At 36.2% G+C, this 24,501-nt stretch overlaps 1 protein-coding gene across 1 annotated transcript in view; it reads right to left on the minus strand.

The window, feature by feature from the left end:
- The window catches only part of CCT8 (chaperonin containing TCP1 subunit 8), a 120,166-nt gene that overhangs the window by 81,353 nt on the left and 14,312 nt on the right, over nt 1-24,501 (minus strand). The window contains exon 3 of the mRNA XM_090379859.1: nt 964-1,043. Coding sequence (XP_090235985.1) covers nt 964-1,043 — 80 coding nt within the window. The remainder of the gene's footprint in view (nt 1-963; nt 1,044-24,501) is intronic.

Here is a 24,501-nt window from a genome sequence, read left to right on the forward strand (position 1 = left end):
CCAACGTGAAACCTTCCCAGGCTTGCCTGATAGCCCCAGTAAGAGTCTCAGCTAGAAAGTGGACCCTGGTGCACATCCATGTGGCCAAGCCTTGGCCACATGGAGTCAGGGGACAGGTGTCCCCTGGCTGCAAAGTTGCCAGGTGCCAGCACTCAACATAACAAGGCGCATACTTACACACCTACATATATACACTTTCCAGCCTGGCTTTTGCCTTTTCAGATGCTACAGCGGCATATAGGAGAAACCCTGGAGACCGCAATTAAAACAAACACACCTTGATCTTGATTCCAACTTGAAAAGTTGTGTGCAAGATCTCCCATATCTTGCATCATCCTCAATGATATTGCAGCCATCTTTGAAGCAGTTGAAATTACCATTAAAATATCCTTTTCTTGGGGAAGCATTTACCATGCTTCAACAATCATTTTTAGTCTCTAAAACCAATTTCATGAACAAAAGGCAAAATTTTATAGCTTTTTTAAACAAAAATAAAAGGATATAAAAAGGAGTGCAGCTCCTCAATGTAAGCTAAGCCCTTGTCCAGCAGGCCATAAGCAGTAATATATATCCAAATGGTATTCAATAAAGATTACATATATTATTCAGAATTTTATAGCTTTTTTAGACATGCTGAAAAATAATGATATGAAATCAAGAATGTATAAAAATAAAATACACTGTGCATGTGTAACCAAAATGCCATCTACTGTAAAAAAATTCTAGAAATTTTAAGTTATAAAATAAAATAAAATATTTCTTAATGTTAAGAAATCCTAACAAATTGTATCTTGGAACATTGTGATTCTGTCTTCTATATACAATATCGTATACAGAATATACACATGCAGAAAAGATCAGAAATGCTATATATACTGAATCTGTAACAAATGCTTAGAATTTATTTGCATTTTCTAAACTTGCTTACTGCATCTATAGTAAAAGAAAATTAGTTCTGCAAACCTCAAGTTCTTTAATAATTGTTGCAGCATCATTGGTTACAAAGAGCTTTTCTAAATGGTTGATGACCATTTTGTTCATGCCTGAAAAAAGAGAAAAAGCAAATTAGTTCATTGTTATTTAACCCTTTTCTGGAGTTCATATATATACACGTTTTAACATATGGGCCCAGAGTATATGTACGTATATAGGTTTTTCACGGGGTCACTTCAAGTATGTTTAAAATAATTTCTCCATTTACGAAGAAATGTCTTGAAAATTTCAACTAAGTGCTGCTATCTGTTAGCTGTGTTTCTCCAAGTAATTGCAGCAGGGCTGGATTTCCCATTAGGCACTGTGCCCAGGGCGTACGACAGTTTTAGGGCCTACGAAGGAAGGAAAAAAAAAAAAAAAAAAAGTAAAAGAACAGGGAAGAAAAGGTTTAAAAGGTTTTTTAAAAATAATGCAACTATAAAACTTCAACATTATACTTGAAATTAAACAGAAACAAAATCTACAATATCTAGATTACTTGTAACATTTCTTAAGATTACAAATGTTTCTTGCTTCAGCTTCTTGTAACATAGTTCTTGACACATAGAAATGCCAACAATGATAAGGATCTTGGCTCATGTTCTTGGTTTGCTTAAGTTTCAAAAATGAGCACTCTCCTTCAGCATTCGATCCAATTATGGATAGATAATTTCTTAAAGTTATGTGTATGTTTGGGAAACTAGTAATCAGTTTACCTTTTATTTGTGCCTTTATTAATTCTGCCACAGATGTTTTGTCCTTGTATAGTGCTGAAAACAATAGGAATCCATCAACAAAGTTTACTTCTAAGTCGGACGAGTAGGTGTTGACTAATGCTGTGGCTTTGAATCGAATTTCTTCTTTTGACATTATTATTATTATCGTCACACACATGGTGCAAGGAAGCCTGAGGTTTATGCTGCACCAGCCAAAAAAAATTTCTGAGTTACCCTGTGTGTGTGTGTGTGTGTGTGTGTGTGTGTGTGTGTGTGTGTGTGTGTGTGTGTGTGTGTGTGTGTGTGTGTGTGTGTGTGTGTGAGAGAGAGAGAGAGAGAGAGAGAGAGAGAGAGAGAGAGAGAGAGTCAGAAGTAGAAAGGGGTCATCAAGAAAGAGAAGAATGATGATATCCAGCTCAGGATCCTGGGTGCACCAAGTCCATACTCACCAGATGTGAACCCCTGGGGTTATAGATTTATCTATAAGAAAACTAAAGGTATCATGCAGCGTTACCTTCAGTTACCTTCAATGGGAAAGCAAAACTGAGAGTAGGAGTGTGTTATAAGCCTAATGACTGAAAAGGAATGAAAAAGAATAGAAAATATCAAGAAGAATTTATGAAGTATGGCTTTACTTTACGTCCTTTGTGCATAATACATTACGAAAAACTGGCTAACAAAAGCATGAAACCTATTAAATGGAAAAAGACACATACGAAACATCCAGAGATAATGAAAAATATGGAATCCTTTTCACAAGACATGCCAACGCCGTACAAGGTCCGAATTCTTTCATGAAGAAACACACGACAGTTCCTTGTAAAGCTTTAAGAGCATCATTGGAAGTTTCGTATTTAATAGGAAAAAATTTGAAATCACATATTATTGCTGAATCTCTTGTTCTCCCTGCTGTTATAAAATGATTTCAATTATGAATGGAGAAAAGTACAGCAATGATTTAAATACCATTCCTCTATTCAGAGACACAGTCTCGCAGCGTATTACAGTTATCGCGGACAACTTAAAATTCAGTTCATTAAATCAATCGAGAGAAAGTCAAATTTTTGCAATACAGTTAAATGAATTCACAGATTCCTTGCTCAAATTATTGTATATGTGAGATACTGCTACGAGGGAGATATTTTCTATTTTGCAAGGCTTTGGGAGGCAGAACAACGAGCGAGAAGATTTTTGATGTTATAAATATTTTCTTTCAAACAAATAATCTAATGTAGAACAACTGCTTTATGGCTTTATGATTTGTACAGATGGTGTGGCTGTATTAACAGGATAAAATAAAGGTTTAAAAGGAAAAGTAAAGGAAATTGCTCCAAATAGTTTTGAATCATTGCATTATAAAGTACATAGAGAAGCATTAGTAGCAAAGGAAATGCAAACTGATTTGCAAAAAGTTTTGAAAGATGTGATAAGTGTGATAAACTTTATTAAAAAAGCTTAAATAGCAGACTTTTCACAATGCTTTGTAATGAAATGCTTCTTTTATATAAGAAAGTGGTTGTCCAATGGTAAAGTGTTGCGACATCTTTTTGACCTTAAACATGAAGCTTTATTGTTTTTATCAGATAAAAATCAGAACCTTGCTCAATTGTTTACAAATCAAAAATGGCTTGAAAAACTTAGTTCCCTTGCTGATATATTTGAAAACTTAATGATTTAAATTTAAGTTTTCAAGGATAGAGAACAAATATATTAATACTCAGTGATAAAATAGAAACTTTCAAAGGGAAGCTTAATCTTTGGAAAACTGAATTTGAGTGTTATAATACTGAAATGTTCCCATGCTTTTCTGATTTTGTTATAATATTGACATTTTACAATTTAGGAATATCATTGCCACCCACCTAACAATGCTAATTAAGAATTTTTCCAACTGATTTAATGTATCTCCAGAAAAAAAGGTGTATTGGATTCGTGATACCTTTGCTTTTGACGTTTCTTCATGTCCCGAAATAACCATTGAGGAAAAGGTAGATCTTATCGACCGTCGTTGACAAAGCATTAGGTGCTCTTTTCAAGACTACTTGGGAAAAATTTTGGCTTTCTCTTCGAGATGAGTATCCAAAATTATTGAAAATGGTGATACAAACATTGCTACCTTTCGGGATCTACATATTTATGTGAGGTTGGTTTCTCAAAATTAACAGCCATAAAAACAAAAAAGCATTCCAGACTTGATCCAGAAGATGACAGGAGATTAGTAATTTCAAACATTGCGCCAAATACGGACCAAATATTATAGGTTATCCAGGCTCATCATTCTCATTAATTGTTTTGATTTATAATTGTTCATTTTTTATTGTTTTGTAATCTTAATTGAAGAATAAGAATTTGATTTGTTGTTTCTGCTGTATTCAATTAAAATATTAAACAATTATCTTAATGTGTAACTTAAAAAGAAAACTTTTTTTTATTCCTTTCTCAGTACTCGAATAAAATTTTCTACTACATAATTTATAAAATGCCATTTTTGTTCTCTAAAAATCTGGTCATCCTACCTCGGGGTTTACGTTGAGGGGTCGCGTCAATTTTATATTTAATATAGGGGATCGTGAGCAAAATAAGTTTACGTGCCACTGCACTAGTCCACCCTTAGATATATCCATTTATGACTATTCTCTGTCTCTTATCTTTTAGCCGGCCCTTGATCCAACAAAAGAATCTTACTATTAATCCTAATTTGCTTCAATTTATATAATAACATTTCATGGGGAACAGTATCAAAGGTGTCAAACTGAAGTCAAGGTAAATAATATTAGAGATGATTCTTGCACCCAACCCTTTCCCTTCGTGAACCCATGCTGTATGTAATCCATTAAAGATACTATTCCTATCAAGATGGTTTTGGATTGTATCTTTAATAAGACTCCATGAACCTGTCCACTACTGAAGTCAAACTCACTGGTCTATAGTTGCACATCACGTCTTTCACACCATCTTTGTGGATTGGAGAGATGCTAGTGCTTTTCCAATCCAGGGAAATCATTCCAGAGTTTAATGATCTCATTAACAACCCCACCATGACGATATACTCATGTTAAATGCTTTTAGTATAACAGGATGTATGCCGTCCACTGTCAGTCTTGCCTTCACTCAGCTTCAGTAGTCTTTCCCCACAGACTCTTCTCTAAGACTGATATATCAAAATATATCAGTAATAACAGGATTATATAACAGAGAACATGGAATATCAACAAAGGCAAGTGCATACTGAAATACTAGAAAATTAAAAGCCTAAGTGTGAGGGTTCAACATTTTTAACGAATGGTATTATTAACAAATCAAATGTCACTAAAGTCTCAGAGTTGGGGAAAATTATGTGACAATATAAATTGTGAAATGAGCAAATGTCTTTCAGGAAAACAGACAGAGGTATTAATTTACAGCAGTATAAGTCCTTGTTACTATTTCCTCATGGTTCAAATGCTATTACAAATGTAAAGATCATTACAAACTACCTATTCAACTCACTGGCAACTTCTGCTAGGCTTTCTACGACTTTCCACTTTGATCAAGTAAGGAGCCTATTTGATTCATCTTCTTTTTTATGTTCACACAGAAAAAGAAATTACCTCCATTTTTATTTTTCTCTGTTAATGATTTCTTGTATTCGGTCTTACCCCAATCAGTGGTTTTGTTATATACTGTATATTATTATTAGCCACATGGTGCAAGGAAGCCTGAGGCTTTTGCTGTACTGCCAAAAAAAAAAAAAAAAAAAAAATTCTGAGTTACCCTGAGAAGTAAAAGAGAATCACCAAGAAAGAGAAGAATGACAATATACGCTAATAACATTCATATAAATCAGTACCTCACACAACAGTCTGTTATAAGAAGTATCCCATGCTTTTTTTTTTTATTCTGTTCAATTTATGTTCACACAGAAAAAGAAGTTACCTCCATTTTTATTTTTCTCTCTGTTAATGATTTCTTGTATTCCTTAACCTCACTCATCATTCACATGGGAATCATCTTTTTTCTGCAGAGCTTCTCCTCTGAAACAAATACATTTTTAGTTTTCTGGATAAATTCCTTGAATACTTCTCATAATGAACTTGTATCCAACACATATGATTATCTCTGACGTAGCCCAGTGGTCAGGAGCGAGAGTGCATAGCACGCGTTTATTGAGCGGACCGGAGTTCAAGCCCGTGACTACTAAATACGATAAATATTTGTATTGACGATTTACTGTAAACTCTACTGACTTTGTTGTCATGCCGGAGTATAAACAGAAAATTTATTTTTTAACAGAGCTAAAAAAAAAAAAAAAAAATACCTCAACCCACCAGAATCACCTCTTGCAAAACTGAAGTCCTCCCCTTTTTTGTTTCACCACAGAAATCTCTTTGGACAGTACCCATTATATGACAATGGTCACTACCCTCTATTATTTCTGGCATTATCAAATTTTGGATACAGTTTGGATCCTTGGTAAGAACAAGTCAAGGATATTAAAGCCCCTTGTACTTTCTCTGACATGTTGGAATAAATAAAAATCATCATGATGACTTAAAAATCTGCTCCCCTTAGTGTACTGTCAATTGTAATTTCTAATCTATAAGAGGCAGGTTGAATTTGCTCATAATGAGGCAATCACTTGATCAGTAACATATGATGTCTATCATCTTCCTTATACTACATCATCTTGCACCACACACACAATGTTCATCTGAACTTGATCTGACTCTGGGTGCAGTCTGATCACTTTCAGAGAGCTTTTAATAAGAAGCATGGCTCTCTTCCCCCTTTGACCCTCCCTATCCCTCCTGAATAGGTCTCTGTTAGTCCTATTATATCAGCATTGGTTGATCTAATCAAAAGCTGAAATTTTTTTAATTTAATTTATAATACTCCTGACATTAACTATATCCTTTGGCTTTCTACAACCCTGATGCATCCCTTACAGTTGGTTAAAAATGTTTTTCCTGGTGACATATAACTGGTAGTTTTTGCATCTATTTCAATATTTCTTTCTATGCATGTAACTGCAGGTGGGATGCAAGCATTCACAGGATTTATTTAATCAGTAAATTCCCTTTCTAGTGACAGGCACTTTTATTTATATCTCTCATTTGTCACACTTCGTTCAATTTTTCTTTCAAAAGATTTGAGGAATAGTTTTGTTACATATACCCAAAGTTATTAAAATACAAGTGAAACTCCTTTATCATTTACGCCACTAATTCAACTGTTATCATCATGCTTATAACATACTGATTTACAATATCAGTTAGTCATTTTCATAAATTCGTCAATTACTTAATTCATAAAATCAATTCCTAACTGAGACTTTTAAGTGATACAAGATTTATCTTTGTAGATGAAAAACTCAAAAATAATATTGAAAAAAAAAAAAAAAAAAACCCACACATTCAAGAGAAGTTCTGATAATACATAATAGATTTAATCAGATGTGCACCTTCCTTTTCCAATCATATTGTATTTTTGAAGAAATTGCAATGTTCTGCTGAATTAAGGTCCTGTTGTATTGCCATTTCATAACATTTTTCCATTTCTACTAGAGTAAAAATATTTTTCAAATTCATCACAATTAACAAATTTAATAAGGGTATTGAAGCAACTTCTGTCTTTGTGTAATTTAACCTTTCCTTTATTCTTCTTCCCCCCTCACTTTTCACCCCCCCTGAAATACTATTGCTATTTCATCTTCTGGCCACATTCTTACATATACAAAATTAATATTTTCACCACTGATAGTGGTGAAAGAGATATTAATTTTGAGGTAAAAATTGGTTTGGGGGGGGGGGTGAAAAAATCATGAATATTACAGTTTATCCCCACCCGACAACATCTTTTATTTAATTTCGCTCATTGAGTTTTCTTTTCCCCTGAGGCAACTGATTTCAATAAGAGTGAGTGAGAAATTTTGATAAAAGGAAGATAGTGGGCGTGATTTAATTCAACCATCTTTGCTTTTCATAGTCATTAAATGCCCAAGTGTTTTCAGAGGTAATGTCTCTGCAATCCTTGGCATTTGTCCCTTTCCGACAGCTGCAATCTTGGTGGGGCGTGGTTTATTTATTTATTCTTTTGTTTCATTGGTCAATATATGAGACATGGATGGGATGAGGAAATGTTTCAGTCTATCGTTTCTATTTTCTAAGGGACAATTAGTATTGATTTATTGTTTCCTCGTGGAAGTTGTTTTTTGATCCACAGTGTTTTTGTGAGTGAACTGGGCTATAAGAGTTAAATAGAAATAGTTTATATTTTTTATTTAATTCTTTGTAGTTATTCAACCCATTGTGAATCGTGTCAAGTGCTGAAAAGAAAAAGTGTCGATAGTATCTGGATGAATATCTAGCTTACGGTTTTATTGAAAGCCCTTTTGACTCAAGACAGCCTAATGTGTCTTATGAGTAATAGTTTTTTTTCAAATGAGGCTATGAAACCATCAAGACTTTTAGATCACTTAAAAAGGAAGCATCCTGATAAAGTTAAATGAAATGATTGTATCTTATAAAATTGCAGAAATCATTTCAAAAACTGGTAGTGCTCATACACATGCTGAGACTTTTATATGACTCACATTAGAGACTGTAATTTCAACAGTAATACATCAAAATCCTTGCAGCATTTTAAAAGCACTGCCATTGAGCACCAATTCAATTCGAAGACGAATTGATGAGATGTCAGTTAACATTGAAGAGCAAGCCAATTGACAAACTAAAAATGAGAAATTTTTTTATCCAGATTGATGAATCCACGGTTACTGACAATAAGGCCCTTCTAATGGCATATGTTCGTTATTTCGATAATGATGGTAAATTGAAAGAAGAGATGTTTGTAAAATCTATATAAACTGACTGTACTGGAGCATCCATTTTTGCTGTTGTAAAAACATGTTTTCATGAAAAACAAATACCACTGGAAAATTTGATATCCTCTGCCACTGAGGGTGCTACCTCCATTGTTGAAAGACATAAAAGCTGTCTTCCTGCAATTTAGAAAAAGGTGGAAAAGTAGATATATAAATCAACAGTACATACCAGTGGCATAAAGGTGTTAGTGACTACATTTAAAATGAAGGGGATTGTTCAAGCACACATTCTACAGCATGTAGAACATTCTACAGCACACATTCTACAGCATGTAGAATGTGTGCTTGAACAATCAAGCATTGTTCAAGCTCATTGCTCATGCTCATTGTTCAATGAGCATGATTTCTTTTGTTAACAGTAACACTATCCCATAAAATATTTTGTCCATTAGCAGAGAGACTGTCTAGTGTTTTTCAACCGTTCTTGAGTAACAGGACACTTTAGAATGAATAAGAAATTGACAGACACCACATATGGTATTCTGTTTTGAAAAACTTTAAATTTATTTCAAGTTTTATTTGTTCTTAATCAGTTAAAAAAACAATTTCAAGCCTAGAAACAAAATAATTCAAATCAATTTTAATCAGAATTTGTTTAGTATAGGAAATATATAAAATATTTGCTTGTTCTTTTGAGAAGTATCAAAATATCAAAATGTAGGTAAGTGCTAAATTTTTCACAATCTGTCTTGGCTTGCCTAAATTCCTTTGTGACTTGACTTCAGATTAAAATATTTGCTTGTTCTTTTGAGGAGTATCAAAATATCAAAATGTAGGTAAGTGCTAAATTTTTCACAATCTGTCTTGGCTTGCCTAAATTCCTTTGTGATTTGACTTCGGATTAGTTTATATCGATCATATGCGTCTGTATCACCTGATAATTAAATGCATTCAATGCATTTTTCTTTTCTTCCACGTGTCTCATTAGTTCATCTGATATCTATTTAGGTCTAAGCCTTGAACGGCATTCTTAGTTAATATGAAAAGCCTAGTAGCTTCTATAATTATTTCCCTAAATTCTTCCCATTTAAAAATTATTGTTGGTAACATCATTAGTTGATCTCACTATATAGAATTTAAAACCTGAAAACTGTCTGAGACCACTGCAAACTCTTTTACGAAAGCAAAAACTTCCCTTTACCTTCAATGGTAGTTACCAAAGTAAATCCTAAATCAATAAACTGGGATCACTGCTACCCAGTGGTTCTTTTATCTGCTGTTGTTGTTTGTTGTTTGGTTTTTAGGAGCATTAGCAACTAAGGCCATATTGCCCTGGAATATGCGGTGGTCATTCCCTGACCTTTCCGCATCCTCCCTATTTGATGGTGACGGGCTCGAACCCCGGTCTAATCAAGAAGAGTGTGCTACGCACTGCTGCTCCTTCCCACCTGGCTACGGAGGCACCTCTTTTATCTGCACATTCTTAATGCATGAAGAATCACTACTGATTATCAGATAAAGAATACTGCTCTCCCTTGTTGCCTCTCTAACATGCTGCTGTAGAAAACAGGCATCCAATAAATCCACAAAAGGTTTGCTAGTGTCTGAGTTACCAACTCACAAGTTCCAGTCAATATCTAAAAAGATAACAGACATTCTGATTTACTGGTCCACTATTTTTCTGTACAGTAGTTCATTGTACTCATCAGAGTCATTAGGCCTACAAACACACACAAGAAAAAAGAATGCCAACTGCTAAATTTAGATCTTCTGGGGAATATCAAGCCCAAGAGGTAAATAAATGGAGCTGACTGCGAAAATGAACTCTACCACAAAGCAGATTAGTTACTATTAAACTGGTTTTAAAAGGAAACTACTTAAGGGCAATATGGTTGCCTTCAAGGCTTAGCACCCTTCCTATTTATACACCCTGTTCTTTTGAGCTATGGTATAACAGGATCACCACTATTGTTTAAGCACATTTCCTCCAAGCACCAGAAATTAGCATTAGCAGTGGCAAACGATGCAACAAAGCAAGTTTACACATCAGCCAAAAAAAAAAAAAAAACACCTCCCATTTCGCTTATGCATTCTCTCCCATTGTTTGTCTATTTCTTCCTTGAATTTCTTTAAACTATCAACTTCCACAAGGACAGATGGAAATTTATTTCAATAATCAACTACCAGTTAGCTAAAGGCAAACTTCTGCACATCTGTTATGCAACTGTGCTTCCTCAATTTGAATTTGTGCCCCTTCATGAGTGTGGTCTGAGCAATAGGAAGAATCCAATCAAACCTTGATCAGATCACATCACAGGCACCTAGTCTACAGAAGCTGCAATTTGCAGAACTGAAGCCTTTCTTGGTAAAAGAACCCCTTTGTTCCGCTCACCAATCTTGTTACCCTTCTCTGTACTCATTCCAGCAGCTTCACACCCTAAAATGATATCTCCAGACCTGTATGCAGTACTCAAGATATGGTCTGATCAATGCCTTATACAATGGGATAATCACCTTCTTAACCTGCTAGCAAAATTCCTGTATATCGTGGACAAGAAACTCATGAGCTGTCCTGTCAGCATGTCTGCATTGCTCAGAGAACTTCATATCTGACTACACAATTAACACCAGGTCTTTCTTATTTACTACCCTGAGTATAGTACCACACAGTTGGTATGCAACTCTGGGGTTACTGTCACCCACAAGCAATACTATAGTAATAGTAATGGAGGCATGTGATGCAAGAAAGCAAACATATGAGCTTATGTAGCATCAGCTAAAAAAAACAAAAAAACATCCATTCCCTCTAAAAGTTTGTCCAGTTCCTCCTTGAATTTATTTAAGTTATCAACTTCCAAAACGACAGATGAAAGTATGTTCCAGCAATTAACCACACGCTGGCTAAAGGCAAATTTCCGCACATCTATTCTACAACTGTCTTTCCTCAATTTGAATTTATGCCTCCTCTGGTTCGTAATCTGAGCAAGCAGAAGAATCCCATCAGAATTCAGCATGCTTAACCCATTCAAGGTCTTGTACACCTCAATCAAATTGCCTCACAGGTGCCTAGTCTCCGGCAGCTCCAATTTGCGGAACTTAAGCCTTTCTTGGTAAGAGGACCCCTTCATTTCTCTTAGCCAATCCTGTTGCCCTTCTCTGTACATTATTATTATTATTATAAGCCATATGATGCAAGGAAGCCTGAGGCTTATGCTGCATCAGCCAAAAAATTTCCCCAGTTACCTTGAAAGAGAGAGGGGGGGGGGGAGGGATCACCAGAAAGAGAAGGATAATGATATCCAGCTGGGTTTGCCAAGCCCATACTCACCAGATGTGAGCCCCTGGGGTTATGCTCAAGCAACTTTACATCAGTCCTGAAATGAGGTCTCCAAACCTGTATGCAGTAATCAAGGCATGGCCTGACCAATGCCTTATACAAAGAGATAATCACCTCCTTTTCCCTACTAGCAAAATTCCTGTATATCATTGACAATACCCCATGACCTGCTCTGGCAGTCTGTCTGCACTGCTCACAAAACTTCATATGCAGTATACTAACTTCTACCCATATTCAGTACTTTGCATTTGTAATGTTAAACTTCAGTTGCCACTTCTCAGCCCATCTGCCCAAATTTTCTAGATCCCGCTGCAGTAGAACTCTGCCATTGCTGTCATTAACAACCTTGCCAACCTTTGTACCATTTGCAAACTTCAACATTAAACCTGATACATTGTCATCAATATTATTGATAAATATACAAAACAACAGCGGGCCCAGCACTGAACCCTGGGGACTCCACTAATAATATTAGTCCACGAAGAGCAGCATCCATTGATTACCACCCTGTGTCTTCTCCCACTCAACCACCCTTTTATCCATTGTAACAACTTACCCTTAATACCATACTGCTCCATGTACAGTAGTCTTCCATGTGCAACAGTGTCATAAGCTTTCCTGAAATCCAAATATATGATATCAAAATTATTTTTTGCATCCAGTTCCTTTGTTACCACATCATAGTATCCAATCAAATTTGTCAGACAAGACTTTCCCTTAACAAACTCATGCTGTGTCTGAATTATTACTGCAGTCTTGTCTAGATGAGCCTGCAATGCATCTTTAACCAGTGACTTCATTATTTTCCCCGGAATAGAAGTTAAACTAACAGGTCCTGTAATTACTCATGTCATCCTTGGATCCCCCTTTGTGAATTTGGGATACATTTGCACATCTCCAGTCCGTGGGGATTTCTCCTGAGTTCAAAGATGCTCTCATAATTATGGCTAAGGGTTTGCTTACTTCCTTTGTCACCTCTCATATAACTGCATAGAGCCCATCCACCTCAGGTGCTTTCCTTATACAGTTGATTCCAGTTAATTGGGACACATCGGGACTACTGCATTTTGCCCCGATTAAGCGGCTGTCCCAATTATCCAAAGTTTCATGTAAAAAAAGTTAAAAATACAATGGACTCCCGCTTTACAATTGGTTCACTATACAATCAAATCACGTTACGATGGAGTCACCTAAGTAAAGTACCGCTCACTATACAATGTGTAGTAAGTGCTGTTCATTGTGATCACGTTTGTGAATTGAATTTTAGTTCTTTTAAACAGCGATTCTAATTAGCAAAAATAGGAGGAATATTATCCACAGGCTATAAAAGTAAAGATATATTAAGCACAAATTTACCCTTTATAACCTTACCAATTAAAAAATTAAATGATACGTGAAAATCGGAAGAATATACGTGATAATCGGAATAATTAATACGCACTGTAATATGTACATACTAACTAGTTGACATCTGTTCATTGACATTTGTGGGTGGGGGTTAAAATTCAAAACAGTAAAAAGATAAGCAATCAATAACAAAGAACACGGCACACACAAATTGGAAGTAACACGATACATGCAAGTGAGAACGGAATAACAAGTTACAAATCTTTAAAAATAGGAATGAAGAGAAGATTATGAAAATTAATTTTTTTTTATGATTGAAGATTTCATGGAAGTGTAAACACATTTTACCATAACCCACAGAATTCCAGCTGTCAGTATTATCACAAATTCAGTAAGATCGAGTTTACTATCTGTTTATAATAGATTGCACGTTTACACTTCTTAGCAATGCTGACATTGTAGTATACAATAATAGAAACATGGTGTTACTCTGATACTGGGGATATAAGATTTGTATGTGGTAATCATAATACATTAAGATTCTGCAATTAAAAGACTCACCAGGTGACAGTAATCACAGCATGGTGATGTGGAATTTACTTAACAAGAAAGGGTTTTGCTTTTGAAAGGGTGGCTGGCTACAGTGGCTTCAGACAATTTTTAAATTCTATGCGGCAGGCCAACTGATGACATTATCAACAGTAAATTCTAAATGGGAAGCACTGGGGGAAGTAATCATAGAACTACTAGGCTTTTGATACCAACTAAGAAATATTGTTCAAGAATGTCAGATGAATTATGTGAGGCATGTGACAGAGAAGGAAAAATGCATGGGATGCACATAAATTATCAGGTGATACAGATGCCTATGGTAGATATAAATAAACCAGTCTGCAATCAAGTCATAAAGGAGATCAGGCAAGGCTAAGGCATATTACAATATGTCTCTGGCAAAGAATGCAAAGACTTTTCTTATGTAAACACTATAAAAGGGATGAATCACATACATCCACTTGATATTGATGATCCCGCTCAGGTTGCTGACAAGCTGAAGTATTTTACATGGATGCCAGAAGGTTATCAAACTCTAACAGGGAGTTTAAATGATTTTGTGATAACTTAGAGGAAAGTGGAAGAGAAAGTGTTTAAGCTAAACATAAAAAAGGCATCCGAGGTGGTGGTAACTATCCGATTATATCAGGGGGGACAGCAAAGGAAGTAAGCAAGCCTTCAGCCACAATTATGAGAGTATCTTTGATTCGGGGGAAGTCCCTATGAACTGGGGATGTGCAAATGTATCAAAATTCACAAAGGACGATCAAAAGGTGGCATGAGTAACCATAGACCTGTTAACTTCTGTTCTAGGGTAAATAATGGAGTCACTGGTTAAAGAAGTAATGCAGGACCATGGATTTGTTAAGGGGAAAACTTATCTGAAAAATCTGATTGGATACTATGATGTAACAAAGGAACTGGATGCACAAAATAATTTTGACATCATATACTTAGATTTCAGAAAAGTTTTTGATACTGTTGCAGTAAAAAATTGCTATACAAATTGGAGCGGTGTGGCATTAAAAGCAAGTTACTCCTATGGATAAAGAGATGGTTGAGTGGGAGAAGACAGGGAGTGGTTATTAATGGACACTGCTTTTCCCGAACTAAAATTATTAGTGGAGTCCCACAGGATTCAGTGCTGGACCCATTGTTGTTTTCTATATTTATTAATGATACTGATGAAGGTATATTAGGTAAGCTACTGCAACAAGATCTAGAAAAATTAGATAGATGGACTGAGAAATGGCAGCTGAAGTTTGACATTGACAAATGCAAGGTACTGCACATGAGTAGCAGTAATCCCAGTAGTGGAAAATGAAAAAGAGATGGGGATAATTGTGCAATCACATATGAAGTTCTCTGAGCAATGAAGACAAGCTGCCAGGACAGTTCATGGGATTTAGTCAATGATATAAGAACTTCGCTTGTAGGGATAAGGAGGTGATTATCCCATTGTACAAGCCATGGTTATGCTACATGTTCAGTACTGCATACAGGTCTGGAGGCCTCATTTCAGGAAGGACTTAGATCTGCTGGGATGGGTGCAGAGGAGGTCAACAAGATTGGCGAGGGGAAGGAAAGGGTGGTCTTATCAAGGAAGGCTTCAGTTTTGTAAATTGCAGCATCTGGGGACTAGGCACCCGTGAAGTGATCTAATTGAGGTGTCGAAGGCTTTGAACGGATCGAGTAAGCTCAATGCTGATGGCATTCTTCTTGCTCAGACTACACACATAAGTATAGTTGCAGGATATATGTACAGAAACCTGCCTTTAGTCAGCAGGTGGTTGATTGTTGGCACAAATTTCCATCTGTTATTGGGGAAGTGGGTAGTTTGAATAAATTCAAGGAAGAGGAACTAGGCAAACTATTGGAGGGGATAGACAGGTGATGTGGGAAGTTTTTTTTTTTTTTGGATGATGCTTTATAAACACCTGCTTTCTTGCATCATTTGTCACTACTAATACTAATAATAGTCTTAGTAGGGGAAGGGGATGCTACTTTTGGTTAAAAAAAAAAAAAAAAAAAACATTGTATGTAAAACAGTACAACCAATAGACAGTCCAGTGTATTGATGCATCAGTCTGATGTAAACACCGGAAAAAAAGATGAAAGCAAGAGTCTTTTGCAGCTTCTTTTAATGTAACTGGATAGATTCCATAAGTCCCAAGTGTTTTGTTCACTTTTAAGCCAAAGCAGTTTCTCTTTCACCTTCCCTGCCATAAAATCATTTAACCATCAAAGTTATTTGATAATCCACCAATACATTAACTGCAGCAGTCATTATCATCTTTGGCCACTGTCGACCCACTGCACGATGAAGGCTTTCCCAACAGGTTTCCAGCAACTGTGGTCTTGTGCTTGACTAGCTTAAGTCCATTGACTAGCTTAAGTTCTTAAGCTATTCTGTAATCAAGTCACAAAGGAGATTAGGCAGATTACAAGAAATTTTTGGCAAAGAAAAACAGCAAAGTGTTCTTTAGTCATGTAAACTCTAGAAGGAAGGGGATGAATCAGATTGGTCCACTTAACAGATGGTTCAACTACTGATGATCCTGTTCAAGTAGCTGATACACTGAATGAGTATTATGCATCTACATTCACACAAGGAGTTATTTAAAGAGGGGAATGCCAGAAGTTTATCAAACTCTAACAGGGAGCTAAATGATTCTGTAATAACTGAGAGCAAAGTGGAGGAGAAATTGTTGTAGTTAAACATAAGAAAGGCACCCGGAGGATGGAATCTATCCAGTTATATTGAGGGAGGCAGTGAGGGAAGTTAGCAAACCCTTAGCCATAATTATGAGGGCATCCTTAGAGTCAGGGGAGCTCCCCATGGACTGTAGATGTGCAAATGTATCCCCAATATGTTCAAAGGGTGACACAAATAATTATAGACCTGTTAGTTTAATTTCTGTTCCGGGGAAAATAATGGAGTCACTGGTTAAAGAGGTGATACAGGATCACCAAAACTGCAGTCATAGTTCAGACACAGCATGGGTTTGTTAAGTGGAAGTCTTATCTGACCAATTTGATTGGATACTATGATGTGGTCACAAAGGAACTGGATGCAAAAAATAATTTTGATATCATATACTTGGATTTCAGGAAAGCTTTTGATACTGTTGCACATGGAAGACTGCTGTACAAATTGGAGTGGAATGGCATTAAGGGCAAGTTGCTGCAATGGATGAAGGGATGGTTGAGTGAAAGACGGCAGAGAGTAGTAATAAATGGACACTGCTCTATGTGGACTAATGTTATTAGTGGAGTCCCCCAGGGTTTGGTGCTGGGCCCATTGTTGTTTTGTGTATTTATGAATGATATCGATGAAGGTACATCAGGCTTAATGTCCAAGTTTGCAGATGATACAAGAGTTGGCAGGGTTGTTAATGACATTAAAGACAGTATGCTACAGCAACAGGATCTAGAAAAGTTAGGCAGATGGGCTGAGAAGTGGCAACTGAAGTTTAACATTGACAAATGCAAAGTACTGCATACGGGTAGTAGTAACCCAAGAGAAACATACGAACTGTGTGGTACTACACTCAGGGAGGTGGAAAATGAAAAAGACCTGGGATTAATTGTTCAAGTTCTCTGAGCAGTGCAGGCGGGCTGCCAGAGCAAGTCATGGAGTCTTGTCAATGATATATAGGAATTTTACTAGCAGAGACAAGGAGGTGATTATTCCTTTGTATAAGGCAATGGTCAGCCCACACCTTGACTACTGCGTACAGGACTGACTGGAGGTCTCATTTTAGGAAGGATGTAGAGTTGCTAGAATGAATATAGAGAAGGGCAACAAAATTGGCAAGTGGAACAAATGAGTGCGCTCATGAAGAAAGGCTTAAGTTCTGTAAATTGCAGCGCCTGGAGAGTAGGCACCTGCGAGGTGATCTAATTGAGGTGTCTAAGGCCTTGAATGGTTTGAGCAGGCTCAATGCTGACGAGATACTTCCGCTTGCTCAGACTAAGGACCCGAGGGGGCACAGATTCAAATTGAGAAAAGACAGTTGTAGAAAAGATGTGTGAAAATTTGCCTTTAGCCAGCAGGTAGTTGATTGCTGGAACAGACTTCCATCTGTTGTTGCGGAAGTTGATAGCTTAAATAAATTTAAGGCTGAACTAGACAGACATTTGGAGTAACTGGATGAGGTTTTTTTTTTTTTTTTTTTTTTGGCTGTTGCTGTATAAGCTTGTTTTCTTGCATCATATGCCTCAACTAATGCTAATACTCAGTCTGTACAAGATGAGAAACAGAATACTCTTTGCAAATCATTTTAATCAATTTAAATCCATTTTTCCTACCTTAATAACTGAGACAAAGTGGCAAGTTTGTCTTGAAGACTATATTAAGCTTTCCAAATAATTGCCATGCCAATTTTATACATTGTTTAATTTCCATCTGTAGAAATTTCTTGTCCACGGTAAACATACCTTTCCACCTCTCCTAGTTCTTGTCCATCTGCCATGATTTTATTTGGTCTGGTAAATTTGTTGAATATAACCTGTGTTTTCTCAATATTCATCTTCAAACCAAACTTCTTGCTTTCATGCTGCAGTTCTTCAAGATCATTGGCAAAGAGAATAATATCATCTGCAAATCCTGAATGATTCAGGTAATCTCCATTTACCTTGAGTCCTTTATTATCCCAATTTAGTTTGCAAAAAATTTCTTCTAAACAGGCAGAAAGGTTTTGAGGAGATCGTGTCTCCTTGCCAGATACCTTTCTCTATGTTTATCTGAACTTTATCATTGCTGACCTGTATTGATGCAGCTGCCTTTTCATATATTGATTGGAAAATATTGATGTAAGCTCTGTCCACATCTTGGTTGATTAGAGCATTGACTATTGCTTGTTTTGTGACTGAGTCAATTGCTTTTTCATATTCAACGAAGGCTATACATAATGGAAGGTTGCATTCATTGTGCCACTCTATAACTGGCTGCGCTGTTGAATGTGATCCATTGTACTGAAGCCACTTCTGAAACCCACTTGTTCTTCAGGTTGTGTTGCACCAAGTATATGCCTATTCTTGAAAGTATCTTTGTGAAAACCTTGTAGACAACAGGTAATAGGCTTACTGGTTAGTAGTTTAAATCTGCCTTGTCACCTTTTTTGTGCAGTAGGATGGCTTCTGCATTTTTTCCATGCTGCAGGTAAAAAGGCACTTTGAAAATAGTTTGGCTAGAGTTTTACATACCAGCTGGCCTTCAGCTTCTAACATTTCAACAGTGACTTTATCGGATCCCGCTGCTTTGCCATCTTTCATTGATTTTATAACTTCTACCAAAATTTCTGGTACAGCTTCTGCACCTGGTATTGCATCCAGTTGTTGTCCTTTATCCTTATAAAGATTTCAATAAAATTCTTTCGCTCATTTTAGTATTTACTGTTGTGCCATCCTCAAGTTTCAAACCAAATATTTGGTTCTTGTGTGTAACCATTTTTCGTTTTGCTTTCTTTAGCCCTTGATTACCTTCTAGTGTTCCTTTGACAAGATAAACACTGAATTTGCACATTTCTACCTTATTCCTTATGTTACCACTTTGCTTCATTTCTCGTCACTTTTTCATCATGGCAATTGTTTCTTTTGATATTCCATTTGGTTTTTCTTGTTTCACAGTAGGTTCAAGGGCATAGGTAGTGTCTACAATAGTCTCAATGACTTCATTATCGGTTGAAATATCTGTGTCAGGAAGGTCTTACAGCACACAAAAACGATTGGACAGTTCTAGTTCAGAGTTTTAACGATTTTTCAATAGTTAATTAGTGTCGATTTCTTTACTTTAGTTGACTTGACCAATTTCTTTCATTCTTTCTTGCAATCAATTTTGATTTTTGCTCTGAGTAACTGATGGTTGCTTCCAGCATTAATATGCTTCAAGACTGACCAGTCAGTGAATACTGTTTTATTTTTTGTCAGTATGAAGTCAATTTCACTAGTACAGTGAATTCTTTTTATTTGGGACATATCAGGACTAGTGCATTTTGGTCTGATTAAGCAGCTGCTCCAATAATGCAAAGTTTCAAGTAAATAGTTAAAAATACGGTACCAACTGTAATGATTGATTCTCTGTATGATCAAATCACATTACAATGGACTCACTATAGTTAAAGTACAGTTCACTATATGATATGCAGTAAGCACCAGTCACTGTGATCACGTCTGTGAATTGAATTTTAATTCTATTAAATAGTGATTCTAATAAGCAAAAATAGGAGGAATGTTATCCACAGGCTATAAAAGTAAAGATATATTAAGCACAAATTTACACTTTATTACCTTACCAATTAAAAAATTAAATGATACGTGAAAATTGGAAGAATATTTTCCACATGTTAGCAAAATAAAACTAAATTTACTCTCACATGCATAGCTTAATTAATACGTACTCTAATATGCACACACTAACTAGTTGATATTTCTGTTCACTGACATTTGGGGGGGGGGTTAAAATTTAAAACAGTAAAAAAGATAAGCAATCAATAACAAAGAACACGACACGCACAAATTGCAACTAACAGGATATGTGCAAGTGAGATAAGGAATAACAAGTTAAAAAACTTAAAAAATAGGAATGAAGAGAAGATTATGAAAATTTATGTTTTTTATATGATTGAAGATTTCATGGAAGGGGAAAACACATTTCACCATAATAACATAAAACCCCACAGAATTCCAGCTGTCAGTATTATTGCAAATTCAACAAGATTTAGAGTTTATTATCCATTTATAATAGATTGCACTAACAGAGATGACCAATAAACCGGAAACTGCTAATTGTTTTATGGTTGTGACCTTCAGAAATCCGACCAGACCACGTGGTAAGGTCAGAGACAATCGCAGGGTAATCTCGAGAGCTGCGACCTCCTGCCCTGATTAAACAGCACGCTGTCCCAATTAAGCAAAGAAAACCCTGACTATTTTCTCGATTTGGTTCTGTTCTTTAATATTTGTCCCAAATAACCGGAATCCACTGTATTTCCAAGAGGGGCTCTTCCACATCCATTTTCATTGGGCCTTTTTCTTGAAGAATGAATTCATGGTGAACAAATTTTGTTCCTCCACAAATTCAATTAGTAGATTGCTTCTATAATCTCTTTCCAGGTTCCATATGGGCTGACAGATCTTTCCCCATTTTGGATGTTATCAATTCTTGCATTGAAATCTTCCATCACAATTTTATAGTAGTCCTGCTTGTAAATGTGCAATACATATTCATAAAATTCTTCAACTTCATCACTATAGCTACTTGTAAGAGCATAAGCTTGAATAATTTGAAGAGAATAGCGACTATTTAGTTTAACCGCACAGCAAGCAATTCTTTTGGAAATAGCTTCCACTCATATGGTTGAATCTGTTATCTTTTGTTGATCAGGAACCCAATTCAACCACACTATCCACCTTTGTTCCCTTTGTAGTACAGCCAATGTCCATCTAGTTCGAACAAATCTTCACCTTTCTTTGAATTTCACATAAACTGATGATGTCTTAATTGATGTTCTTCAGCTCTTGTAATAATTCTTCTAGGTATGAATCTGTACTAGAACTTACAACACCAAGATCCTGGGATCCCGGTCATTTTTTTCGATATTCAAATACCGGTACTGATACAAAAATACCGGTTTTCGGTACTAATTTTAAAAAATAATTGTTTATGATTTATGTGATTTAATAACCACCAACCAAAATGATAAATATTTATAAAAGTATACTGCAGCAGAATTTAGCAAATAAATTTTCATGCAATTATATTCCAAGACTCATTGGAACAGTTATTGTCCATGCTTAAAAGCTTTGAGTTGAGATATCATGTGCAGAAAGCTTTAATTGATTTAGATTCAAGTATTTATTTCTGTGAGGATGAATATAATTTATTATCTGTGGCTATATCTACATTAATGCCTATAAAGTTAGCTGTAGATGTGCTATGCCACAAAGAAGCAAATCTTTTAACTACAGATGCTGCCATAAAATTTATGATGAAACACTTGACAATCAAAATTCTGAAATAGCTAGAGAATTGGATACAGCATTGAAACTCCGTATTTCACAGACGCATACAAATTTATCATAGGTTCTTCAGGATTTGCAAAGCGGGACACAATACGATAGCAAATTATTTAGTAGTAAAGGCCATATATGGTGCAAGGAAGCTAAGGATTATGCTGCACCAGCAAAAAAAAAAAAAAAAAAAAAAAGAGAGTAAAATAATAATAATAAATAATAAAAGAAAATAAGATAACCTATGTAATTTCCTCCTCCTGTAGGTAACTATCCAGCTGACCTGTGAATTTCCCCAGCCACCCATGTAGGTAACTTATTCCAGTAATTTATAACTCGCTGGCTAAAATAAAACTTCCTGCAATCCTGTCTAAACACTTCCCCCCGTAACTTGAAATTGTCCCTTGTTCTAGAATCATTTATAACCGTGACAATTTCATCCTCATTCACTTTACTTTTGCAGGTCAGAGCCTTAACACCTTAATCAAGGCTCCTCTAAGGTGCTAGTTTCCAAGTTGCGCAACCCACATATTCGAAGTTTTTCCTCATATGGTTGCCCTTTTGCCGATCTCATCAGGCGAGTTACCCGTCTCTGGACCCTTTCAAGAAGTTTCATGTTTTTTTTTATTAAGTGCGGTCTCCATACTTGAACACAGTATTCAAAGTGTGGTCTAACAATAGCCTTATATAATGGGATTATGGTGTCCTTATCTCTACTAGCAAATGTTCGATAAATCATCGACAGGACACCATGCAACCTGTCTACAATGCTCGGAGAACTTCATATCTGACCGCATCATAACTCCGAAGTCCTTTTCCTCCACTACTGACTTTAGCTGAACTCCAACAAATGTATAAGTTATTTTGGGGTTGCTGTTCCCCAGGTGTAAGAACTTGGATTTTGCTAAATTAAAGAATAGCTGCCATTTTTCTGACCATCCCTGAAGTCTATCTAGGTCACTCTGAAGAAGCTCTGCTTGGCTGTGATCATTAACTACTCTACCAATTTTTACATTATCTGCAAATTTAGACATGCCCTCTATCCCTTCATCGATGTCATTTATGAAAATCAAAAACAACAGTGGTCCTAATACTGATCCTTGGAGAACTCCACTTCTTACATCAACCCAATATGAGGAATAACCATTTATCACAACCCTCTGCCTCTGGCAATGAAGCCATCCTGTACCCATCTAAGGATTTTCCCCGTGATTCCAACCTATTCCAGTTTATAAAGTAACTGCTCATGTGAGACTGAGTCAAATGCTTTGCTGAAAATCTAAATAAAAATGTTGAAATTACTCTCTAAATCCAGCTGAGTGACCCCAATAAAATAGCTAACCAGATTTCTTAAACACGATTTTCCCTTTATAAAACCTTGCTCCGTATCCATCACAATTCCATCCTCGATCATTGCCTCCATGATTTTCCCCACTACTGGCCAGTTGGTAATTTCCCACTACACTCTTAGAACCTCCTTTATTATTGGCGATAATTTTGGCACTTTTCCAACCCAACGGAATCTCTCCTGAATCCAGTGATACTCTCATAATTAGCCTTAATGGTTCAATGCACTCACTTGCTGCCTCCCTTAAAATTATAGGATACATGCCATCAACCCCAGGAGCCATACTCGCCTATAGGCGAAAAAGTTTTTTTTCATTAAATAATCATGTGAAATTCATTAATTACATTATCATTAATTAACATATTTTTCCTCTTTGCTCCCATACATTCTCATTGACATAAAGGGTTTTTCTTCTGTAAATATCAATGCAAAGTTACTGTTGAGTTCATCTGCAACGTCATGTTGTTGTTGTTATTTGGTTTTTAGGAGCATTAGCAACTAAGGCCATATTGCTCCGGGGATATGCAGTGGTCATTCCCTGACCTTTCCGCATCTTCCGTATTTGGTGGCTCACGGGCTCGAACCCCGGTCTAATCAAGAAGCATGTGCTACTCACTGCTGCTCCTGCCCACCTGGCTACGGAGGCTGCAACGTCATTTGGGGTATCTAACATTATCCCACTCAATTACATGCGAGTCCAATCTGATTTGTCATTCTCTTCTTTGCATTTATATATGTGAAGAATTCCTTAACTGCACTCTTTAATATCGGGATGAGGAGCTTGAAATGCAAGAGCGAACAAATGGGTTTCACTCTGAAATTGTATTAAAACACGTGTATACCTAAGCCGACCGGGCTAGCCGAGTGGGTAAAGTACCTGCCCGGAAACCCAAAGGTCGCGGGCTCGATTCCCGCCTCGAGCTTGGATCAAAGTACTGCAAAAACCTTGGGAGGTTCAATATGGCCACAGAAGCCGATGCGCCAACAACTACCAAATCAAAATCAAAAAAGTGTATACCTAATCAACCTTTGTTAGAGTAATTAAATGAAATTGTTTCATGATGCCACTGAAAGTAATCTCAGGTGCTTCTTTGAATCAATGCTAAATCCATACATTAGATGTTTGGGTACACGAATGTCAACATCCATCTTAGAGACCATAATATTTCAATTCAGAAGAAGACCAAGTGCTGTTGGCTGAGCTATTCCCATTGTTTCCCAGCTGAGAATGCATTAGCAAAGACAACATCATGGTGCTAACATTTTTGTGTTATAAGTCTGGATGGTCAATATCAACATTTCCAGAGAAAAGAAACTTTCCTGAAAAGCTCTCAATGTTTTAAATTGTGTATATTATTAGTGGATTTATTTTTGTATATTTTACATGGTTTCAGTGGTGATTTTTTTCTATAAA

Source organism: Mastigoproctus giganteus, chromosome 8 (genome assembly GCF_048544385.1).
Source record: "Mastigoproctus giganteus isolate SK-2022 chromosome 8, ASM4854438v1, whole genome shotgun sequence".
Lineage (NCBI taxonomy): Eukaryota > Metazoa > Arthropoda > Arachnida > Uropygi > Thelyphonidae > Mastigoproctus > Mastigoproctus giganteus.